This window comes from Microcaecilia unicolor, chromosome 9 (genome assembly GCF_901765095.1).
Source record: "Microcaecilia unicolor chromosome 9, aMicUni1.1, whole genome shotgun sequence".
Lineage (NCBI taxonomy): Eukaryota > Metazoa > Chordata > Amphibia > Gymnophiona > Siphonopidae > Microcaecilia > Microcaecilia unicolor.
The window spans coordinates 77,805,911-77,831,293 of record NC_044039.1 but is presented as its reverse complement, the minus strand read 5'-3'; the positions used below and the strand labels follow the sequence as shown (position 1 = coordinate 77,831,293).

Sequence of the window (25,383 nt, the reverse complement as noted above, 5' to 3'; positions counted from 1 at the left end):
GGCGGCCATCTCAAACCCGGCGAAATCCAAGCCCTTTGGTCGTGGGAGGAGCCAGCATTTATAGTGCACTGGTCCCCCTCACATGCCAGGACACCAACCGGGCACCCAAGGGGGCACTGCAGTGGACTTCATAAATTGCTCCCAGGTGCATAGCTCCCTTACCTTGTGTGCTGAGCCCCCCAAACCCACTTCCCACAACTGTACAACACTACCATAGCCCTTATGGGTGAAGGGGGGGCACATACATGTGGGTACAGTGGATTTCGGGTGGGTTTTGGAGGGCTCACATTTATCACCACAGTATAACAGGTAGGGGAGGGGATGGGCCTGGGTCCGCCTGCCTGAAGTCCACTACGTTACCCACTAAAAACTGCTCCATGGACCTGCATAGTGCTGTGATGGAGCTGGGTATGACATTTGAGGTTGGCATAGAAGCTGGCACAAAAATGTTTAAAAAACATTTTTTGGGTGGGAGGGGGTTGGTGACCACTGGGGGAGTAAGGGGAGGTGATCCCCGATTCCCTCCGGTGGTCATCTGGTCAGTTGGGGCACTTTTTTGAGGCTTGGTCCTAAAAATAAATGGACCAAGTGAAGCCAGACAAGTGCTTGTCAGAGTCGGCCTTCTTTTTTCCATTATCGGCCAAAGCTGGCCATCTCGTAACCACGCCCCCGTCCCGCCTTCCGTACCCTGCCAAATTGCCCCCTTTAACTTTGGCCGGCTGCGATGGAAAGCAGTTGAAGCTGGCCAAAATCGGCTTTCAATTATACCGATTTGGCAGGCTTTAGGAGAAGGACGGCCATCTCCCGATTTGTTTCGGAAGATGGCCGGCCTTCTCCTTCGAAAATAAGCAGGATAGATACAATCCAGGGGATAGCGTCAGATTTTGAAATATTCAATATAATCTGTGGAAATAAGATCCTGAGCATTTGGATGGAATCAGCATATGAATATGAACTACAGCCTAGAATGTGAATCAGGGATAAAATGGAGGCTATAAAAACACGGAAAAAGATGGAGCCAGCAAGGAACCTTCTGAAATACTATAAATGTAATAAATATCCTCTGAAGAAACACCATCAGAACAGACTAAAACTATGATCCTCCACATAAGATGTGGAGGAGTGACCTAGTGGTGTGAGTACCGGTCTTGCAATCCAGAGATGGTCAGTTCAAATCCCACTGCTGCTCCTTGTGATCTTGGGCAAGTCACTTAACCCACCATTGCCTCAGGTAGATTGTGAGCCCTCCTGGGACAGAGAAATATCCAGTGTACCTTAATGTAACTCACCTTGAGCTACTACTGAAAAACGTGTGAGCAAAATCTAAATAAGATGAGAACAATTTTATAACAGTTCCCTTATGCCATCATGGAAATGATGAATGAGCAGAGTACAACTGATCATATCAAATGCTGCAGAAAGATCAAGTGAGAAAAGTATAATGATTTACCCTGAATTCACTGCAGGTCAAGTTTATTTAAAACATATTATACTGCACAAAAATACCTAGGAGATTTACAATACTAAAATCAACACATAAAAACCAGAAAAAAAGGCCAATCAATGATAGGAAAGAAAAGATTAAAAGATAGATAAGTTCACCACACCCATAATATCATAACCATCCACACACATACAGCAGATCCAGAGGTCCCAACAGACAATCACAGGGAACCACAATCAAGGAGACAAACCTGAAATTCAGGAGCCAAATTTCATTTTTGTTTGTTCACTGTAAAATGTGCTCTGCTGACTATTTGTGTACTACAGCTTTGATTTTAGTCTACGGTTTTTTTTATAGTGCACAAGTGAAATCCTGCTGATATTTAAGGACTCTCGATGAAGGCTGAATAGCCGAAACACTGCCGTGTTGGGTCTTTCTGTCAGCATTGTTGTACTTGCCTTGTTCCAGTTTGACTTTATGTGGCATCTACCACTCTTGTGTCGTTGCCAAATTCCATTAGACATTGATAATAAAGTTTTACTGTTGAATATTTTCTACTGTATATTAAAGCATCATTATCAATACTGGGCAAATTGAGGAAGAGATGTGCTAGGAAAGGTTCTGGAACTAAATAAACTGTGCCACACTATGTGCTGGCATTCACCAATCCATGTTTTCCTGGCCCACAGAGAACTGTGGTCTTCCATAAAACTAAAATGTGCTAGTCTTTCAGGTGCCAATATGTGTTAGCATGACCATGGAACCTTAGCACATATGCTTGTCTGTCCTTATGTTCTTCCCTTTAGGGTGAAAGTTTGGGAAGATGCTTTATAATCTACAAAGATGCAATAATTTGTAGATCCTCTGTTCTGGACCTACAATTGTCAATAGCAAAAACTTGGAAGAATCAAGTAATGAACAATATAACATTTTGGCAGAAAACTGTTTGTTTATATTATAAATACATGCTTGTCCTTTTTTTTTTTTTTTTTATTAGTATATATCATTATTTCACTACAAATTATGAATATGCAATCGGCATTAGCAACAGGAAATACAAAAGGAATAACACTTAAAGCCTATTCGTCCACAAATTAGGAAACATTTGGTTCCAGGAATCAAGAAATGTAAATAACAAAAGGCAATAAAAAAGAAAAAAAAAATAATCCCCACCAGTTGCTACCTCGGGGTTAATGATCCCAGCCTGCTATTTTATGGAGGGCATACAACATTCATATCAACTCTAGCATCAAGAAATTCTTTTAACTGTTTAGGGTCAACAAATTGAAACTGTCTGCCCTCAAGCATTAAATTACATATACAAGGAAATCGTAATACAAAATTTATTCCCAATGCCAACGCTCTAGGACGCAGTTCCAAAAAGGCCCTGCGTCTAGCTTGAGTAGGCCTTGAGAGGTCAGGAAAAACACGAACCTTTGAGCCCATAAACAAGTTTTCTAAATGTCTTAAGGAAAGTCTTAATATAGCATTGCGGTCAGGCTCCAAGACAAAAGTAACAAGCATAGTAGACCTCTGAGAAATAATCTCCAGTGAACTCTCGAGGAATGAAGTTAAATTCATTCCATCCCCCACAACTGGGGGGTTTCCATCACCCCCCTGTGGGTTCCAGATGTAGTAGGCCCGTGTTATGGGGGGCAACGAATCCTTGTCCATTCCAAGAATGTCCACCATATATTTCTTGACCATTTCAACAGGTGAAATTAAAGGAGACTTAGGGAAATTTAGAAACCTAAGATTAAGTCTCCGAATCTGATTCTCCAGGTATTCTGTTCGTTTATGAAGAAAAATATTGTCCTTAACCAAAACAGTCTCTAAAGTTCCCATTTCTTGCAATTTGGTATTCAAATTTTCCAATTTCGAGGCCTGCTGCGCAGATACCTGTGCTTGGAGTAGCGCAGCTTCAGAAATAATTCTTATATTATCAGTGTTCTCTTTTAATGTAGGTTGCATAGAGATTTGAATATTGTGTACCATGTCCCATAGTGACTCTAATGTCACAATTGCAGGTCTAACCACGCCAGAAATTCCAGGAAGGGGTTGAATTTGAGCACCAACTTGAGATAGTTTAGAAACAATATCTAAAGGAAGTACCTGTAAAGCTGATTGAAAAAGTGCTTCTTTAGGTTGGGGTTCATATTCTATCGCTGCAGACCTTCCCTCGAGCAGATTGGGTTGAACACCTTCATTCTCCGTCCATGCTTGGGCTGCCAGCAATTCCCTTCCGGGTTGAGGCGGAGCAATGCGCTCCACAGGGCTCAAGGAAGCCCCGTTAGCGCTCTCAATCGACGCCGATGCGTCGAGAGCGGCAGAGGGGGTCGAAGTTCCCCGAGGTCCCGGTAGCTGCTTTGGAAACTGCAGAGTCGTCTGCCGTAACGCCGAGGATGCCTCAGGAGCTGAGGAATGCTCCTTAACTTTCCCCCTCCGTTTCCCCATCAAGGAGGTTACAGAAGCAGCGAAACCAGCAAAAAATAACGGAGTCACCTCAGCAGCAGACACAGGTGCGTCCGGTCAAAGCGCCATCTTGGAACCCCCGTTTTTTTTTTTTTTCCTTTTTTTTTTTTATTTATTAGTATATATCATTATTTCAAATACATGCTTGTAGCAGCAGAGAAAAGTAACAGGATAAGTGTAAAAGAAATTTGACAGTTGGTGCAGCATTATCTGTAGCAGGACTGAGTATATCGGCTCACAATAAATCTATCCCTCCCAGGGCATGCCTACCATTGAGTGAGCCTGGCAAAATGCCCAGTGCTGCCCAATGGTAGGAGCCTCCTGAAGTTTCACTTTCCATACCTCCTACCCCCCCCCCCCCCCCCCAGACACCTGGGTCCAATATTGCACAAGCTCTTTTCCCCCCTCCCCAAGTTTGGCATTGCTCCAGCTCCCCCTGCTGCCGATCCTCCACAGGTGGCAGAAAGAGCACTAAAACCCGCCTCTCTGGCCAGCAGGGCCTTTGCTTTGTGTGTCCTGCCTCTTTGATACAAATTTCTGTGGGCAGAACGCATACAAGAAAGGCTCCACCAGCCAGGGAGGCATGGAGCAGAAGGAAGAAATGCTGACGAGGGTCAGAGTAGAGTAAAAAGACAGAGACTTGGAGCAAAGGGGAGGGGGAAGAGAGAGGAGAGATGGTGGACTGAGGCTGGGGAAGCAGAGGAGGGGGAGAGAGAGAGAGAGACCTGCAGCAAAGGAGAGGGGCAGATGCTGGACTACTGTGGAAGGGGGAGGGAGCAAAGAAACAGAGAGAGAGACTGGACCAAGGGAGAGAGGGGGCAGATGCTGGACCAATAAAGGGAGAGGGAGAGAGATATCAGACCATAGAGGGTCGGGAGCAGGATGAAGAGAAGAGAGAAGCTGGACATGAGGAGGGACAAGGACACGGAAGAAGTGCTGGCCCTGGAAGGAATATAGGGACAGGGACACAGAGGGGAAATACTAGGGACACAGAGGGTTATGATGGACAGGACACAGAGAAGAAATACACAGAGAAGAGATACTGAACATGGGGGGAGGATAGAGACATGGACACAGAGGGGACAGGCAGGGCAGGGCAGACGGGGACACAGAAAATATATATGCTGGACTTAGAAGAAATGTCAAAAGAAGGAGACCCTGAAGATGCCAGAGATGACTTACAGTCCACTTGGCCCTTACATGGGCCACTAAAATGTAAAAACATTTGACATGATTTGTGAAAGAAATTAGTAATCTACAGATAAAGAAGATGCAAACGTCCAACTTATGCAGTGTGATATCCAATCCTCCTTTGGATGACTTCTGGAAAGAATGAAAACTACCTAATTCAAATGAAACAGAGATACCTGTTTTGGCAGAAAAGAGGGAACTGTGTGAATAGTAACTGAGTCTGCCAAAAAAGACAGATAGGGATCCCTACAGGAAAGTGTCTGCAATACATAGCAACTAGAAAAACTATCTAAATAGACAGATCTTTCAAGGAAGTCTGGCAAAGAGACTGAAAGGGAGGCCTAGCCAACGGCAACAGCACCAAATTATGATCCCACTGTGGCACAAACATTCTGACAGGAGGATGAATATGCTTGAAAGCCCACAAAAAACAAAGTAGATCTGGATGAGCTGTAATAATCTACCAATTTTGTTTCTGAAACAAGAGTGCGACACCACTATACCTTAAGCAAATTAGGAGACAAACATTGCTCTAGCTTCTTCTGCAAAGAGCCTACTCTTACTCTTTGATCTGGCTAAGGAATAGGCTGCTTCCTGCTGTAAGATCTAGCAATGATCTTTTAAGTTTCCATAAGGTGGTAAAAACATATCTGTTTTAAACTGAAAATGGATTAGCTGATCTATTTTGTCAAATGGTAGGTTTTTTTTTGTGACAATATCTTTATTGAATCAAGGAATCAATAACATCAGGTACATAAAATATTGCTCCAATGGCATTACAATGCAATGTTCATGATTACACAAACTAAACAATGGAGTGAAACTATAGGAACTTGTTCCTGAACCAAACTTTTCTTTTTTAAAACAGTACCGGAATCATATAACCCTCCCACCCGCCCCGTCCCTTTATTTTCGACCTAGAATAAACAGTCATATGGGAGCATTCCTAGTGGGATCCACTGTTGTGTACTAAGAAACGTATCTTGTCCATAGACCTCGGTATTGACGTTGTCCTGGGGAAGCTGAAAATTTGAGGGACGTTAGTAACCAGTCTGCCATTTCATGCATAAGATTATGCCAAGTAGCTAAAGATGGGGGTACAGAATCAACCCAAGATTGTAAAATACATTTTTTATCAAGGAGGGTGGCTATCAAGGCGAATCTGCACTTCATATCCCCAAGCCCCTCCTGCCGCAGCGGGGCTGTACTCCCCAGCAGCACCATCGAGTAAGACCAATCAAAGGAGGATTGCAGAGTAGATTCAATGACCCCAGACCAAAAAGTAGATAGGGTAGGACATTCCATGAAGGAATGTAGAAGTTCCCGGGAATGCTTTGCACTTCACACAGGTGTCATCCTCCTATAAACCCATAACTTTCCCCTTTTGTCTAGTGATGTGTACCCTGTGCAGAATCTTATACTGAATGTCTTGTAAGGCTGCGTTAGGAGTAACTGTGTAAAAGTCTCAAATGCAGCCCCCAATTGATCCTCTGAAATGTCCTCAGCGATGTCTGAACTCCAATTCTTTGCCAACTGTACTAAATGTGGGGCTTTCCTAGAACACCATGATTAAATGATACCACTGGGATAATTTATTTAGGGTGGCCGGGAGGAGCAAAAAAACCTGATCAGACTGCAAAAAGACCACCCGGGCTCCCTGTTGGCATTCTGCAACCAAAACATAATCCTGTGCTTGAAGGTAAACAAAAAATTGGGAATTAGGTATGGTCCACACAATTTGAACCTGATCGAAAGATAAAAAATTCTCCTCCCCCAGAAGGCGCAAGTGTACCAGAAATCTGCATCCTCCCTGAGCCCATTGCCCAAAGATTGCCGATGCCTTACCAGCAGGGAAGTCTGGGTTACCCAGCAATGTTAGAAAGAGATTCAGCCCTTTTGAGGCCCCTCCATGTTCCCTCCACCATGCCCACGCCCTCCGCAGTGCACCTAGGAAATGGCTCATTGACAGGCATCCCAAGTTTCTGAGGTGATGGAATTCTAAAACTACAAAGGGATCATACGGTGCACACCAGCTGACCCAGAAATCAGTAGGGGCAAAGAAATTGGCCTTCAAATGCTTCTCATGGATCCAGCGGAGCAGCACAGCAACATTATAGGCTCTCAGATCGGGCAAGCGAACCCCCCCTCGAACCCTGTCATGAGTAAGCTTCATAAAAGCAATTCTTGGTTGCTTGGTGTGCCAAATGAAAGAACCAACAATACTGCGAAACAAATTGTTACCTCACCTGTGCACCCACAATGGGAGCATCTGCAGGGGATACAACAATTTGGGCAAAATAACCATCTTGATCAGAGCCACCCGTCCCAGAAAGTTTATTGGCAGATCCTTCCAACAGGTGCATTACTGTTCTATGGCATTCAACCTTTCAGTTATATTTTTCTTATAGACCCAAGTCTGATCTGCATTGAGATACACCCCCAGGTATTTAATGCCCATTCCGGCCCAAGATAATGGAAAATTTGATAGAGTAGCACAAGCGCAAGGGCAACTAATGGGCAAGGCCTCCGATTTCCCGAAGTTGATGCTAAGACCAGAGAAAGCCCCAAAATCCCAAATGATAGTCATTACCTTCGCTAGGCCAGAGGACACATTATCAAGTAATAAAAGCATGTCATCCGCAAACAGGTTTATGAGGTACTCTTGCGCCCCCACAAAAACCCCTCTCAGAGATGGGTCCTGTTGTATCCGTGCAGCAAGAGGCTCTAGTGTTAGAACAAATAAAAGGGGGGATAGGGGGCAGCCCTGTCTGGTCCCTCCCCGCAGGGACAGCACTGTGGTAAGAGTATCATTAATAAGAATTTGAGCCATGGGGTTGATATACAATGTCCGTACCCAATCTAGGAACTCACCCTGGATGCCAAAATGCGGTAAAACCCAAAACAAGTATTCCCAAACAACTTTATCAAAAGCTTTCTTTGCGTCCAGTCTAGCCACAATAGCACCCCCTGGACAATGACTCCTCTCAAGCAAACTGCGTCTCACCTTTAAGATATTAGCTGAAGCGAATCTGCTCGGGACAAAGCCCACCTGATCTTGGTGGACCAGGTGAGGAAGGTACCCATTCAACCTGGCTGCCAGTACTGCCGCCAGTATCTTGACATCTTGGTTAAGAAGTGAAATAGGCCTATACAAATCCACCAATTCTCCATCCTTATCCGGCTTAGGAAGGACTGTGATATGTACATGGTTTAGAGATGGGCCCATCTCCCGGGACTCCCTCAGTTCATCTCACATAGACATGAAGGAGGGAACCAGCAAGTCATAGAAAATTTTATAAAACTCAGGGCCCAGCCTGTCCGGCCCCGGCGCTTTGGCCAATTTTAGCTATTTGATAATGTGCTGTACTTCCTGCCCCCGCAGAGGCTCATAAAGGCACGTCAGCTGGTCTGACGACAAAGAGGGCAGCTTTAACTTAGCAAAGAACTTCTAACACTCTTCTCTGGAAAAAGATCCCTTACTATAAAGGGCCGAGTAAAAACAAACAAACTCCTGCTGCGTGGCTTCCAGTTTGGTGTGCGAAACCCCGGATGCGTCTCTAATTCTGCTAATGTAAATTTTTGAGGACTTTTGTTTCACCAAGGAGGCTAGTAACTTCCCAGTTTTCCCACCGGTGCAAACCATATTTATAAAGTGTAATACTATAGAGTGCTTTATCGTTTAGTAACACTTGTATTTGTTTCTTTGTGTCAAGATAGGCCTTACGCGTGGTCTCATAGAGATTCAAAATGAGAAGCCTCCGTGAGTCCCGCAGTTGAGCTGTCAGGTCACAGAGCTTTTGTTCCCGGCATTTATGCAGGGATGTGGTGCAAGCACTGATTTTACCATGAAGCACTGCTTTAGCTGCTTCCCAGAAAACGCGCGGTCTCACCGAGGGAACATCATTTTCGGCCACATAGTCCAACCACCCGTCACAGGTATGCCCGAGAGTTGCGGTCTTGATATAGAGCCGGATTCATTCGCCATCAGGGGGAACGTGAGCCCTCCCCCCACCTCACGTCCACCCATACTGGAGCATGGTCTGAGACATTAGGCACCCCCACTCCTGCCTGATTAACTCCACGTAATAGAGATTGGGACAGAAGAATGTAGTCTAAATGTGCATGGATCCCATGTGGGTGGAAGAAAAAGGTATAATCACGTTCGTCTACGTGGAGGAGACGCCATATAACGCCTAGTTCTTGAATCAAAAAATTGACTCCCTGCCCCTCGTGGTCTCTAGTTGGCTTCCTGGGGGGCTGACAATCTATCAGGGGAACATGTGATGTTTAAGTCACCTCCCAGGATCAAGGGGTAATCATCAAAAGTCACCAAACGGGCTGCTAGAAGGGTAAAAAATATATGTGTGTAGATATTGGGTGCATAAATACTACATAGGGCTACCTTAACTCCCTGCAAGAACCCCGTCGCAATCACAAATCGGCCCTCTAGGTCTATTTTTCTTTAGGAGTGGAGGAGCAGCCTAGTGGTAGCCTAGTAGTTAGTGCAGTGGACTTTGATCCTGGGGAACTGAGTTCGATTCCCACTGCAGCTCCATGTGATTCTGGGCAAGTCACTTAACCCTCCATTGCCCCTGGTACAAAATAAGTACCTGAATATATGTAAACCGCTTTGAATGTAGTTGCAAAAACCACAGAAAGGTGGTATATCAAGTCCCATTTCCCTTCCCCCCTTTAATAATATGGCTACTCCCTGCTGCCTACCATTATACGCAGTGTAGTAGAGGTCACCCACCCAAGTCCTTTTCAACTTAAGATGCTCAGATTTCCCTAGGTGAGTTTCCTGCAAGAGGGCTATATCAGCACGTTGCATTTTGAGCGTTTGTAGGATCTTAGTGCACTTTATTGGTGAGTGGATACCATCCACATTTAGAGAAATAACTTTAAGATCAGCCAGGAATCGTGAGCTTGGTGATGAGTAAGTGAGGATAGCTAACCACCAATATCTGCCCGGGGAGCCTCCAAGCCGAGCCCCTCAAGCTGCCATAAAACCAACAGTTAAAGGCTGGACATCATCAGCCGACCCCCCTGAAACAAATACTTCCTAGGCAGTCATCTGAAACATTCTCAGTAAGAACAAATAAGAATTCTGTAGTCTAGTACTTCCTTCTCCCCTGCCTCCCCAGAACATAATCGCTATACCCACCCACACACCCAACACATAAACCCCGAAAATGAACATACAACACCCATACAACTCATCAACTCATCATTTTCCGCAATCTGGTACAGTCAATGGTGCTCAGCCACCTAGACTACTGCAACGCACTTTACGCTGGCTGTAAATAACAAATAATCAAGAAACTTCAGACAGCCCAAAACACCGCAGCCAGACTCATATTCGGAAAAACAAAATATGAAAGTGCTAAACCCCTACAAGAAAAGCTACACTGGCTCCCACTCAAAGAATGCATCACGTTCAAGATATGCTCCCTAGTTCATAAAATCATTCATGGAAATGCCCCAGCCTACATGTCAGATCTGATAGACTTACCACCCAGGAATGCCAAAAGATCATCCCGTACATTCCTTAATCTGCACTTCCCCAGTTGCAAAGGTCTAAAATACAAGCTAACGCATGCATCAAACTTTTCCTACTTAGTGCACAGTTATGGAACGCATTGCCGCATAACTTAAAAACATTTTACGAACTGACTAATTTTCGCAAACTTCTGAAGACCCACCTCTTTAATAAGGCATACCACAAAGATCAACACATATTAATGTAACACATCTCCTCCAACTGTTTTCATTTACCTGCTTATCTAAATTTTACTACTATACTATTCAAGATCTTTATGTAACAATAATTGTCTATTTTCTAAACTATTTCCATCAAGATTGATACATTGTAAGCCACATTGAGCCTGCAAAAGGTGGAAAAATGTGGGATACAAATGCAATAAATAAATAAATCAACAAACATTCCCCTATCCTCTCACCACTAATCCCTCTTGCTCCCACCTCCCACCATCCTCCATCCAAACATAAGAGGAAAGAGAACCTTCCCCGAAGCAGGAGTCTTAGGAGAAAGTCCAACTTTGCAGTACAGCCATAGTGAAAAAAACCCAGAACAAAACAAAAAACACTTAACCAGTGGAGCTTCAATTACAGTCAGCAGCTGGAACTGGAAACGCCTTTCGAGAGGCTGCGCAGAACACATGCGTAGAAGTTCAGGGGCCCGCAATGTTCTAAGGGCCCGTGCACACTCTATGCAATATGAGGAAAAAAAAAAAACAAAGCCGCTGTAAATCAAGGATCCTTGTGTAGAAACCAAAATGAGTTAACTATAATGTTCCATAGGCAGAATCACACCAACTAGTCTGTAAAGGAACTTAGATCCTTAGGGTCAGTGAAATAGAGAGTTTTATTGTCATGAAGGATTTGCACCTTTGCCGGATAAAGTACGGTGAAGTGTACTCCTTTTTCAAAAGGCGTTTGCAATGCTGACTCATTTGTTTCCATTGATCGGAGACTTGTGCTGAATAATCTTGAAACAATAAGATCTTATCACCATTAAACTCAACTAAACGCTGTCCTTGAAATGCTTCAAGCACCCTCTCTTTGTCAGCATAGTTGAAAATTCGAGCCAGGACCGGTCGTGGGCACCGCTCATCCTTGCGCAGGGAACCAACCCCGTAGACTCGCTCAACATAATGCACTACCTGGAAGCTGCAACTTTAGCTGATCGGGTAGCCAACACTCCACAAAATTCCAAAGTTCTTTATCCTTTTTGGATTCAGGTAAGTCAATTATCCTTAAGTTGTTACGTCTGCTTCTATTTTCCTGGTCATCTACCTGTCGGGCTAAATTCTTGCACTGCGACTCTAGCACAGCGATCCTCATGGCTGCGATTCTGCCTGATCTTCCTGGCGCGAAATGCGGTCCTCGGCTTGCTGGAGCCGAGCGCCCTGCCTCTCCAAGGAATCCTTTATGGAGTCTATTGAGGACTGAAGTTTTGATAACTATTTGTTGAGAACTGCCGTGATTTGCTGCTTCATCTCCTTGATTGCTTCTGCCGACAAGGTTGTCGAAGGGCCTGCTTGCGTCACCACCATCTTGCAAGTAGTATTCTGTGCACAATGCCTTGTAGTCTGCGGAGTTCTCATGGGCATAATCCCCTTAGCAAATGCCGCCGGACACTGCAACTGTCCCGGAGAGTGCCCTCAGATTTTCTGCAAGCTAATAAACAAGATAAAAACCTGCTCGGAAAGTTAAAGCAGATTAAAATCAAGGATTTGCGAGCAGCAGGAGCGGAGCAAGATAATAGGACATCCGCTCAGTAGCAAGGCATCACGTGACCCCCGGCAGGTTGTTTTGATATCATTCTACAGTTACGTTGTACTGTGTTTTTTAATTAATGTAAGTATGTAACCCGTTCTGGGCATGGTCGGGAGGATGGGCTATAAAATTGAATAAATAAATAGAAGAGAATCAAAGAGATATCCACATTCCAAGGGGATATATTGCAAGTTGAACACCAGCACTCAAACATTCTCCAAACCCTTACATAATCTAAGGAAGCAGACAACCTGCAGGTCTTCAGCATAGTAGCAGTGAAGGAGGCAGAAAATCCCATTCTTTTCAGCTGACGACTTTCAAGGGCCAAGCTATAATCCAAAAGGGATCTGGATCTTCCATAATCACAGGACCCTAATGAAGAAGGCCCAGTCCTCTTGGTAACAGTACTGGAATACCCACTAATAGACAATCAAGATCTGCATAACAAGTATGATAAGGCCAATCTGGAGATACTGGAATTGTTATCCTGCTCACTACTTGACCTACACGTAGCCAAGTGGAAAGGACATACACAGGCTGTTACTCCAGCCAGGGTTGCATTAGTGCATCCAGCCCAAACACCTCCGGTTCCCAATCAACAATAGATGATGTGGGATAGCCAACCAAGCTAGCTGCTTCCTGAGAGAAGCCAAAAGTGGAAGATGAGCCTTATATTTCTGAGTGAAGGGGCCATGTCGATAGTAATGGGTGTTGAAGTGGCCTCAGTTTTTAATCTGTCTCTGTCTACTGCTCAGGGAACATAACCCACTAGTCTGGACTGGTCTAGCAGGATAAGGAAGGGTTAATTTTTTATGGCAAAAATCTTGAATCTCATGCAAAATTTCAGTATATCTTCCTAATGAGGAGGTTTATCACTCAGATAAAGAAAAAAGCTAACTTGATCAGTTAAGTTCACTCAGTGCAATGAATACAACTGACAGAAAAGACTGAATTGGGTACATTAGTATAGAAGATCTTGTGTCTTGGTATTCAAAAACAGTAAGGTGGAACATAGGCTATAATATCTTACCAGGCAGTAGAAGTCTGAAAAGACATCAACGGTGAGCTTGCAGCATCTCCTTTTAATGTGTGTGTGGCCTGTGATGTTTGAGAAGGAGTCTGTACTTGGCATGGATCCTGACTGGGGTTATTCATGTGGTCTTGTCCTTGATTCATCCATTTTCCCTGAATCCCCAGTCTTGCCAAGTAAACTTTGCAAATATCATAGTTCCTTGCTGAATAATATAACAGATCCAAGACCAGTAAGATCACAACAAAAAAGCCATAGATCCACACTCCCACCAAAGCACTGTAATTACTGGAAAAAGAAAACAAAAAATGTTATTCAGTATATAGCTAATAAATTTATATTATTTTGTATGGCATGCTGCATTACATTTTCTGCACTAGAATGAAGATTTTTGTAGTCTTAAAACTAATACATAACAGCTTTAGTAAATTATTAGATCAATTACTCCCAGAAAAGTCTCACTCCTCTGGTAGGCAAAACAATGTTAAGAACAATCATCATAAAATAATGCAAATCATTAGGCAATGAGAATGAAGAGGAGCATTATCCTTAACAGGCACTAATATAGGGTAGGTGCAAAATGGAAAATTGACTATATTAATTATACAATAGTTATATCATGGGGAGAAGATATTAAGCTGAGGTGAAATGCCACTATACACAGAACCACACTACTGTGACTCTTACAGTAAAGGAATAACACAACTTGGAATCAATTTGTAAGCTATATTATTCTGTTCCCAGAGAGCCTTCAAAAAAGAGCAAAAGGCCCTTATATGGCAGCCTGAAACCTAGCAGTAATACCATGAGTGTAGCACTAGGAGGCATATTTTCAAAGCACTTTGGGAGGCTAAGTTCCATAGGTTTCTATGGAACTTTGGGAGGCTAAGTGCTTTGAAAATGAGCCTCTAGGTGTCCCAAGCATCATTTTGAATCAGGTGCCAGCAGGGGCAGAAGTGACTGGAGATGACTTATGCCCTTGACTTCTAGTCCTCTGGGGGTGGGGGTGGGGGGTGGGGAGAGGTAGAGGTGGTTCTTATAGGTCCATACTTACAAGATACCTGTGGGACTGCAAGTAAATTATCAAAGGGAAACTCCTTATAGAGGAGTAGCCTAACGGTTATTACAGTGGGCTGTGATCCTGGGAAACCAAGTTTGACTCCTACTACAGAACCTTGTGACTCTGGGCAAGCCATTTAATCCTCCATTGCTCCAAGTACAAAACTTAGGGGTCTGTTTACTAAGCTGCGCTAGCAGCTTCTGCATAGTGTTGCTGACACAGACCATTCAAAGTGAATGGGCTTTGTCGGCACTACTGCCAGCTGCACTACCGGCTTAGTAAACCCCAGTGTTAGATTGTAAGCCCACAAGGGACAGAGAAAGTACCTGCATATAATATACGTAACTACTTTGGTTGTGCCACAGAAAGGCACTATATCAAATGGGCTTAGCATGCCCTTACACGGGTCTTTCACACTTGCAAAGGCAATTTTTACCATAGCAGCAAAAGAGACCTATTTCTATTTTCTTAAATATGGCCGTGCACTAATGTTAGCATTAGCGAGGAGCCATTTAAAAAAATTACCATGGGAGCACTTACCGCCACCTCCTTAAAGGTTCCTGCATTAATCGTGTGCTAATCAGTTAGTGCTAAATAGCTAGCACAGGAATGTCCACTCTCTGCCCCTGTTACGCTCCCCTCAAAAAATTACAAAAAAAAAAAAATTACCATGCACTTAGCACATCACGTGAGAAAACGAATGTGGAACACTTTAGTGCGTCCTGCGTTAAACTATTTTTGCCTAGCTCCTTGTGACTCTGGGCAAGTCACTTAACCCTCCAGTGCCCCAGGTAAAAAATAAGTACCTGTATATAATAATGTAAACCGTTTTTGACTGTAATCACAGAAAGGCAGTAGATCAAGTCTCATCCCCCTTCCCTTAGTAATATGACCCTTATGTACTTTCTGCCCACATCTAAGCAGGCACACAGTAAGTACCAGATAATATCCCCCAGATTCTATATATGGCGTTTTGAGTAGCGCACGCAAATTTGGAGTACGTCCAATTTGCGCATGTAATTTAATTAACAAGCCAATCAGCACTGATAATTGGGCAACAAGCGTAACTTCTAGTGCAGAGATCTAAAAAGGGGGGCATGGCCATGGGAAAGACATGGGCGGGTCAGAGATGTTCCTAAAATTTATGCTCATTGTTATAGGATTAGCGGGAGCTGCATCTAATTTACGACTTGTATTATGATTCACTCAGTATACAAATTATGCATGTTAAGTTCCCACATATATTGGTGACTTACATTATGATGACTGTATAATTGGGTTGCATTGATGTTTGATGTATATTGATTTTGGGACTGTAAATGCTATTCAAGTATTTCACGGTGTTTGTCTTTAGGATTTTATGCATGCTGGTTTAGACACATTTGTGAAGTATGTTTAAAGTTTTTAATATTTTATGTATATATTCACGGTGTATGTTTTTATAGTCATAATACATTGTCGCATGCATGATTCATATATGTTTAATTGTGTTTTTGATATAATTTGGATGTGTATGTTTACTTGTTAGAATTTTACCTCAGATGCAGCCATTTAGGTGAAAGTATTTCCTGCATTATAAATTGGAATCTTGGACTCCTGGTCTGCTCTTTGTTATTATAGTTCTTGTTGTGTACTGCAGACCTGTACAGTCTCTTCTTTGATGCTGTAGTTTTTTGGTTGAGGCAAGATGCCATTTTCTCCTTGGAGGAATGTTTTAAGCTACAATGAAGAAATTCTACAAGAGGTACATCCAAAGGATGCATTCTTTCAAGATGTAGGAACAGACAATGATTTTTTGGATCATTGGGAACAAAGTATAAAACTAAGTAAGGTTGTGGTTAAGAGTGAATTACATATATCCTCTTTGTTGGAGTATTGTAGATTTAAATGTATCCCCAAAGGTTTGAGAGTTATGAAAGAACCAAAATTGTATACAGATGACGAGGACTTTTTGAATAATTAGGAGGCCATTTTGAACAAATGTTCTCTGGATTTAATGATTCTAATAATTAAAACCTCAAATAAAAGACAAATAGATGCAAAAGAAAAATTTGATAAAGAATTAGCTTTTTTAAAAGAACACGATGCTTGTTATGATTTGAGGATTACAAACTTCGATTAGAATCATTTAGAAAGGATCTGAAACAAGTTAAGTTTGACAAATTTAAAAGTGATGATTGTGACTACTGTTTTGGGAATGTTTATTAATGGTGTAGAAATAAGAGGTATTAAGATTATAGAAAACAGCCCACTTATGATCATAAAAGAAATTAACCTAGACAGGGAGATAAAAGATATAGACATGATACCGTATATAAGTGAGGTTTAGAGAAGAATGACGAGAATATGAGCATACCAGGAAACGTAGTAGGAAGGAGTCTGAAGAGGTCTTTGACCCTTCAGCCCCACTATACACCCCCCCCAGGTTGAATATTAATGAACAGGTTTTTCAATTAGGCCAAGTATGGAGAAAGGATTCTACAACAGAAGGGAGAGGAATGCCAAAAGATTGGCAACCTCACAGAGGGAGGGAGAGAGGCAGAGGGGGAAAATGTTCTGCCCCCACTCTCATAAAAACCAACAGACAGTTATTACAATCAGTTTCAACCCCTAGCAAAAATGGAAAATTGAATAGAGTATATAACCTGGCAAGTAGAGTACTAATTATTAATTATTTATCTAAGCAGACTGAAAGTGTGATAGATTTGTCAATTGTTAGAAAAGACAGTAGATGGACGCCCCTGGGTGTTCAAAATCCCATGATTCATGCTTATGAAAACATTGTGTTGAATGAGATTTCACAATTGGAGGACACTAGTACAAGAAAATACTCCAATCTGAATAAATTAGAATGAATTGCCATAGAAACTTTAAGGAAGGATAAAAGGATTATTATAATATCGGTGGACAAAGGTGGAACAGTGTTATTCTGGATGTGAGCCCTTGAGCCCAGGCCGAGGCCTAATATAGGATTTTGGCCAAGGCCTAGGGTAGACCGAATAGACCCTACGCACCACCCCAGCCACCAAGCCCCACACACACACACAATAGCCAACAGGCACCACCAGAAAATGGGAGATAGAGCATTCAGGCGGGCCTGATGGTCGATCAGGAACCCACTCGCACAGAGTCCAAGCAAGCGGGCCTCACGGCCGACTGAGAACCCAGTCACACTCTGGGAAGGGAGAAAGAACAACAAAGAGTTCCCCAAGGGACTGGAGCACAAGCAGCGCACACAGTGCAGGGTAGAGACACAAGGGTAAGAGTAAGAGACAGAAGCCTCTAAAGGAATACACAAGGCTGTGCCACAGGGCGATCAAAAATACAGGAAGACCCAGAAGGGAACACTCTAGGCTGTGCCATACAGCACTCAAGGGAAAAAGGGAACCAACTATAGGAATACACTCTAGGCTAAACCATTCAGCACTCAAGGAATGGGGAAGCCACTCAAAGGAATACTCTAATGTGTGCCACTAGCACTCAAGGAAAAAAGGATACCACTCATAGGAATACACTAGGCTGTGCCACACAGCACTCAAGGGAACTAGGCTGTACCTATAGCATACAAAGATACAGGAAGCCCCACAAGGGAACACACTAGGCTGTACCATACAGCACACAAAGGAAATGGGAAACTACCTATAAGAATACACAAAGCTGGCCCCACAACACACAAGGGAAAAGGGAATTGCTACAGGAAAATACAGGACAGTGCCACACAGCACACAAGGTAAAGGGAGATGTAAGCAAACAGAGGAAGCTGCCTTGCCATACATAGACCAGAAAAGGAGCACTGCTCACTGGAAACAGGAGACAGATTCAGCACACAAAGAGAACTAAAACAAACAGGAGCAAAATACAATGACAAGGGGGACTGCCAAACGGAGGCAGATCCACAGGGAGCCGCACCAAAGCTCACCACAACACAGGGAAAACAGAGAGAGAGAGAGAAAGCTAAACCACAAACAGGGACGATACAAGGCACAAGCTCACCACAGACAGCACAACATTAGAGAAGCAGACCAGGTGCCAGGGAAAATGGTAGAGGCTATTATTAAAAACAAAATTACAGAACACATCCAAGGACATGGATTACTGAGACCAAGTCAGCACGGCTTTAGTGTGGGGAAATCTTGCCTGACCAATTTACTTCAATTCTTTGAAGGAGTAAACAAACATGTGGACAAAGGGGAGCCGGTTGATATTGTGTATCTGGATTTTCAAAAGGCGTTTGACAAGGTATCTCATGAAAGGCTACAGAGGAAATTTGGAGGGTCATGGGATAGGAGGAAATGTCCTATTGTGGATTAAAAACTGGTTGAAGGATAGGAAACAGAGAGTGGGGTTAAATGGGCAGTATTCACAATGGAGAAGGGTAGTTAGTGGGGTTCCTCAGGGGTCAGTGCTAGGACCGCTGCTTTTTAATATATTTATAAATGATTTAGAGATGGGAGTAACCAGCAAGGCAATTACATTTGCTGATGACACAAAGTTATTCAAAGTCGTTAACTCGCGAGAGGATTGTGAAAAATTACAGAAGGACGTTATGAGAAAGGGATCTGGGTGTCGTCGTCGATAATACACTGAAACCTTCTGCTCAGTGTGCTACTGCGGCTAGGATAGCGAATAGAATGTTGAGTATTATTAGGAAAGGTATGGAGAACAGATGTGAGGATGTTATAATGTCGTTGTATCGCTCCATGGTGCGACCGCACCTTGAGTACTGTGTTCAATTCTGGTCGCCGCATCTCAAGAAAGATATAGTACAATTGGAAAAGGTGCAGTGAAGGGCAACAAAAATGATGGCGGGGATGGGACGACTTCCCTATGAAGAAAGACTAAGGAGGCTAGGGCTTTTCAGCTTGGAGAAGAGACAGCTGAGGGGAGACAAGGTAGAGGTATATAAAATAATGAGTGGAGTGGAACAGGTAGATGTGAAGCGTCTGTTCACGCTTTCCAAAAATACTAGGACTAGGGGGCATGCGATGAAACTACAGTGTAGTAAATCTAAAACAAATAGGAAAAAATATTTCTTCACCCAATGTGTAAATAAACTCTGGAATTCGTTGCTGGGGAATGTAGTGAAGGCGGTTAGCTTGGCAGAGTTTAAAAAGGGGTTGGACGGTTTCCTAAAGGACAAATCCATAGACCACTACTAAATGGACTTGGAAAAAAATCCACAATTTCGGGAATAATTTGTATAAAATGTTTGTATGTTTGGGTAGATTGCCAGGTGCCCTTGACCTGGATTGGCCGCTGTCGGGGACAGGTTAATGGGCTCAATGGACCTTTGGTCTTTTCCCAGTATGGCATTACTTATGTACTTAGGTGTAGTGAAGTGAAGCTAAAGATCATGCTGGGAATACCCAGCACACACACACACACACACACACACACACACACACACACACACACACACACACACAATAAACAAGCACTGAGGAGAAAAGCGAAACTCCAATGTAAACACAAGCACCCAAGCACAGGCTGGCTTCAGCTGAGCAAACAAGCAATCAACACTAAAGAAAGGATTGCAGGGAAAGGCAGGCTTAAATGGATCAGGCTTCTGATGTCTGCTGGCTCAGCCCCTGACAAGCCAATCAGGAGCGAGTCCCAAACATTCCCCTGCCTATCCAGCACAATCATAACATCACCCCTCCTTCAAGGGCCCCCTCTACCCTCGGGACCGGTGTTTAGGCTTATGCGGAAAGAGGCGGTGAAAACGTCTGATCAATACTGGGGCATGCACATGAGCAGGTCCATACCCAGGAATTTTCCGCTGGTCCATACCCTTTCCAAGAAATGAGGTACTGAAGGTGCTTCACAGCTGACGGAAGGCTAGACAAGGGTAAAAGGTGGGCCATTTTAGAAACCGGTCTACCACGACCCAAATGGCTGTATGTCCTTCAGATGTAGGAAGATCAGTAATGAAGTCCATGGCTATATGGGTCCATGGTCTCTCAGGCACTGGTAATGGCATGAGGAGACCCTGAGGTATTTGCCGATCAGCCTTATACTGAGCACACTCCGGACAAGCGGTGACAAATTCTTGCACATCATGGTCGAGTGTAGGCCACCAATACCTCTGTGAAATGAACCGTTTTAGTCTCCAGGATGTCCAGCAAATCAGGAGGCATGACCCCACCGAAGTATTCTTTCTCTCAACCGAGGTGGTACAAATGTCATACCTACGGGTATCACAAGCATCATAGCTGGAATAATGGCAGCAGGGTCAATCACATGTTGCAGAGGTTCGTCTTCTAGGTCCGGCTCCAAGGATCTAGAGAGAGCATCCACCTTGGTATTCTTTTCCACCGGACGGTAGGTCAATGTGAAGTGGAAGCAAGAGAAAAATAATGCCCAACGGGCCTGTCGGAGATTCAATCTCTTCACTTCACGCAGATAAACCAAGTTCTTGTGGTCAGTAAATATGGTGAAAGGTTCTTGGGCCCCTTCCAAAAGATGTTGCCACTCCTCTAAGGCCAGCTTAATATCCAAAACTTCCTGGTCACCTCTGGCATAATTCTTCTCGGCTGAGGTATATTTCTTGGAGAAAAAGGCACAGGGGAGAAGTTTCCCGCTAGAATGGATCTGTGACAGAATTGCCCCTGTGCTAACTGATGAAGCATCCACTTCCACAAAACATTTCCTGGCCGGATCAGGATGTTGTAACACTGGCGCCACGACAAAAGCCCGTTTAAGATTTTCAAATGCTTCAAAAGCCTCTGGTGACCAATTACAGGTGTCAGCATTCTTTCTGGTCAGAGCAGTAAGGGGAGCGATCAGTGACGAATAATTTTGGATGAACTGCCTATAATAATTTGCAAATCCCAGGAAGCGCTGCAGCGCTTACGCCCAGTGGGCTGTTGCCACTGCAAAATTGCAGTCAGCTTGCTGGGATCCATCCCTAGTCCTTGGTTCAAAATAATATATCCAAGGAAAGGCAGTTCAGACTGATGAAACTCACATTTCTCTAGTTTCACGTACAATTGGTTCTCTCTTAGCCATTGCAATATGGTCTTCACATGTTCATAATGATCCTCCGCTGATCTAGAAAATATTAGGATATCGTCTAGACAGACCGTTATGAATTTATATAGGAGGTCTCTGAAAATGTCGTTCATAAAGGACTGGAAGACTGCTGGGGCATTAGCCAGGCCAAAGGGCATCACCAGGTACAGTGTAGTACATTTAAAACAAATAGGAGAAAATTTTTCTTCACCCATAGGCGCCCGGTATAAGAGGCTTGGGGAGGCTAAGCCTCCCCCAGCCGAACGATTGGAGGCGGAACCTGATGACATCACTAGTTTCATGCGGCACGCCCCCCCCCCCCCCCCCCCCGCGATGACGCCGACACACGCGACTCAGTTCCGCCCACCCGGGGCTCGGACCGACTCACCGACGATGCGATCGGCTGATTGCAGTAGTTCCACCCGCTCGGGCTCTCACCGGCGCGCCGCGGTCCTGTGCCTCGCCTCCTCGCCCTCAGGCAGCCAGTCAGTCAGCCTCCTCGCTGCTCGCTCCCGTGCCATCACGTCCCGCTCCCGCATAGGCAGGAATGCGCAGGAGGGGCGCCTCAAGTAGGGAAGGCACTGCAGGCTCAAGACTGGCTGGTAAGAAGAACAAGAAGAGAGGATTGTTCCCTCCCACTTCCTGCCAGAAAAAAATTGGCACGTAGGCACAGGCTGGATTTCAGGAGAGAGGAGACAGAGGTAGGTGCTGAGATGACTGACTCTGGGTTTTTAAACAAACTGAAGTCAAAATAAAAATAAATACTTTGTTTCATGCAATGATGCACATCTCTTTTAGTTTAGATCTTCCTGGATCTCACCTTGAGGTGTTACTGTTCCTGTTCCTTCTGCTTTAGAATAAAATGCATGATTGAGACTATTGTTAGAAAATCAGGACTGGTTTGCCATTTTCTTAGCACACAGAGTTATCTTTGGAAGAGTACTGATATTTCTTACCTTCATAGGCGCCCACTGGATCCACTGTATTTTTGCCCATCTCTTTTGTTTAAACGTAACTAAATGGGCTATAAGCCCCTAATGCTGTTTCCTATATTGTTTGTGATGATGACTTGACTTAGACTGTGATGTGTGATCTCAACTTTTTGGGTACAGGAATATTTGTCCATCAGTGCCATAGCGAGGGCGGCTGCCACCCGGGGCGGGTCGCTGCTGCGCACCCCTCTCTCGGTGAGCACCCTCCCCCCTCCGGAGTGCGTACTTACATAGGGAAGTGGCGGATTGGCAAGGGGCGGGCCGATCCGCCACGAGTGCACGTCACTGGGAGCTGTGTCGGCTCCGCTGGTTTCCTGCTCTCTCTGCCCTGGAACAGGAAGTAACCTGTTCCGGGGCAGAGGGAGCAGGGAACCAGCGGAGCCGTCACCCCCCCCCCCTAATGGCGTGCACCCGGGGCGGACCGCCCCACCACCCCCCTTCCTATGCCACTGTTGTCCATTATTAACCCTCAGGACATTTCAAGTCCATTTTTGATATTAATTTTGGCCATTTAATAGTGTGGAGTTTTTTTTGGGGGGGGGGGGGGGCTAGATGATGTTGCGCCGGGCCTACTACGCCTTATATAGACCGATCATCTTGGGCTGGCTGGGTGGTATTACTGAACCCCCCCTTTTTTCTCCACTCTATATGCTGAAAGAAGATTCACATTTAACTGTGGGTGATGATGATAACTTGTTCTTGTATCCTGTTTTATACACAGGTAGTGTGAGACTGTGGCTTTGGAGTTTCAAATTAATTACTTGCAAGCTTGAGTGCATCAGTAGTCATAAAGATGACTTATACTGTGCCAAAATTGAAATTTGAAAACTCTTATCTCTATCTGGTTGTTAATAAAAGGAGCTCATTGTGAATACTATCCACCCTAAAAGGATGTTTTGTGGCTGTACATGAGAATTGTGATATGATCCCTTGTTTCATATTGTTGACGGTCTGTGATGTTGTCTGTTTGGGTGGTATATTGGTGTATTAGGGTCTGCCCAGTGTAATATTTATGGAGGTTCTGTGTATGCTTTTGCACAAGTTTGTGCATAGTGTGTAGTGTTTTACACTTGGGATTGTTGGCCTTATTGAGGTGACAAACATCAACATTTTAATTTAATTTTAGTTTGTCATAACACCAGTCTAGTTGCTGGATGTTACTTCACTAATTCATTTTGGGATTTTCCATTGATAGAAATAGCAGTGTTTAATAATTGATAACATTTTTGAATAGTATACACATTGGTTAGTATATGCTTTGACTTTGAGCAACCACTTTTTTTGACATATTACTACTACTTAACATTTCTAAAGCGCTACTAGGGTTACGCAGCGCTGTACAATTTAACATGGAAGGACAGTCCCTGCTCAAGGAGCTTACAATCTGAAAGACAGGTGTACATTCTAAAGACAAGTATACAATCTAAGAGACAAGTGTAGAGTCAATCTGATAGGGCAGATAGATTGGGGGGCATACTATATTTCTCGAAAGGTTAGGTGCCGAATGCAGCATTGAAGAGGTGAGTTTTAAGCAGGGATTTGAAGATGGGTAGGGAGGGGGCTTGGCGTAGGGGTTGAGGAAGATTGTTCCAGGCATAGGGTGAGGCAAGGCAGAATGAGCGGAGCCTGGAGTTGGCAGTGGTGGAGAAGGGTACTGAAAGGAGGGATTTGTCCTGTGAGCGGAGGTTACGGGCGGGAACATAGGGGGAGATGAGGGTAGAGAGGTAGTGAGGAGCCGCAGACCGGGTGCATTTGTAGGTAAGGAGGAGAAGCTTGACTTGTATGCGGTATCTGATCAGAAGCCAGTGAAGTGACTTGAGGATATGATACATATGTAATATCTACACTGGATGGACTGTACAGGTCTTTCTCTGCCGTCATCTACTATGTTACTATCCTGCTTATAATCGAACGAGAAAAACGCCCAAGTTCCGACCTAAATCGGGAGATGGACGTTTATCTCACAAAAACGAATAAAGCGGTATAATCGAAAGCCGATTTTTGGACGTTTTCAACTGCACTCTGTCGCGGATGCGGACAAAGTTGATGGGGGCGTGTCAGAGGTGTGGTGAAGGCGGAACTGGGGCGTGGTTATCTGCCGAACAAAGATGGGCGCATTTCACCGATAATGGGAAAAAAGTATGCGTTTTTAGCTAGAATTTAGGACACTTTTCCTGGACCCTGTTTTTTCACGAATAAGGCCCCAAAAAGTGCCCTAAATGACCAGATGACCACTGGAGGGAATCGGGGATGACCTCCCCTGACTCCCCCAGTGGTCACTAACCCCCTCCCACCACAAAAAAATGATGTTTCACAACTTTTTATTTTCACCCTCAAATGTCATACCCAGCTCCCTGGCAGCAGTATGCAGGTCACTGGAGGAGTTGTTAGGGGGTGCAGTGGACTTCAGGCAGGTGGACCCAGGCCCATCCCCCCTACCTGTTACAATTGTGCTGCTTAATGCTTATTAGTCGTCCAACCCCCCCCCCCCCAAACCCACTGTACCCACTTGTAGGTGCCCCCCTTCACCCCTTAGGGCTATAGTAATGGTGTAGACTTGTGGGCAGTGGGTTTTGAGGGGGATTTTGGGGGGCTCAACACACAAGGGAAGGGTGCTATGCACCTGGGAGCTCTTTTACCTGTTTTTTTGGTTTTGTAAAAGTGCCCCCTAGGGTGCCCGGTTGATGTCCTGGCATGTGAGGGGGACCAGTGCACTACGAATCCTGGCCCCTCCCACGAATAAATGTCTTGGATTTATTCGTTTTTGAGCTGGGCGCTTTCATTTTCCATTATCGCTGAAAAACAAAAACGCCCAGCTCACACATTGTTGAATAAAACATGGGCGTCTATTTTTTCCCAAAATACGGTTCGGTCCACCCCTTCA

At 44.3% G+C, this 25,383-nt stretch overlaps 1 protein-coding gene across 3 annotated transcripts in view; it reads right to left on the bottom strand.

Moving 5' to 3' along the window:
- Positions 1 to 25,383, bottom strand: part of SHISAL1 (shisa like 1) — a 466,569-nt gene that overhangs the window by 105,332 nt on the left and 335,854 nt on the right. Inside the window, exons 4-5 of one of the 3 annotated variants that reach the window (XM_030215136.1) lie at positions 13,437 to 13,724; positions 10,796 to 10,797 (exon numbers count right to left, since the gene is read on the bottom strand). In XM_030215136.1, coding sequence (XP_030070996.1) covers position 10,797; positions 13,437 to 13,724 — 289 coding nt within the window. In that variant the 3' untranslated portion in view covers position 10,796. Of the gene's footprint in view, positions 1 to 10,795; positions 10,798 to 13,432; positions 13,725 to 25,383 lie in introns of those variants that run through there. The other 2 variants (XM_030215135.1, XM_030215134.1) reach the window with 2 other exon arrangements.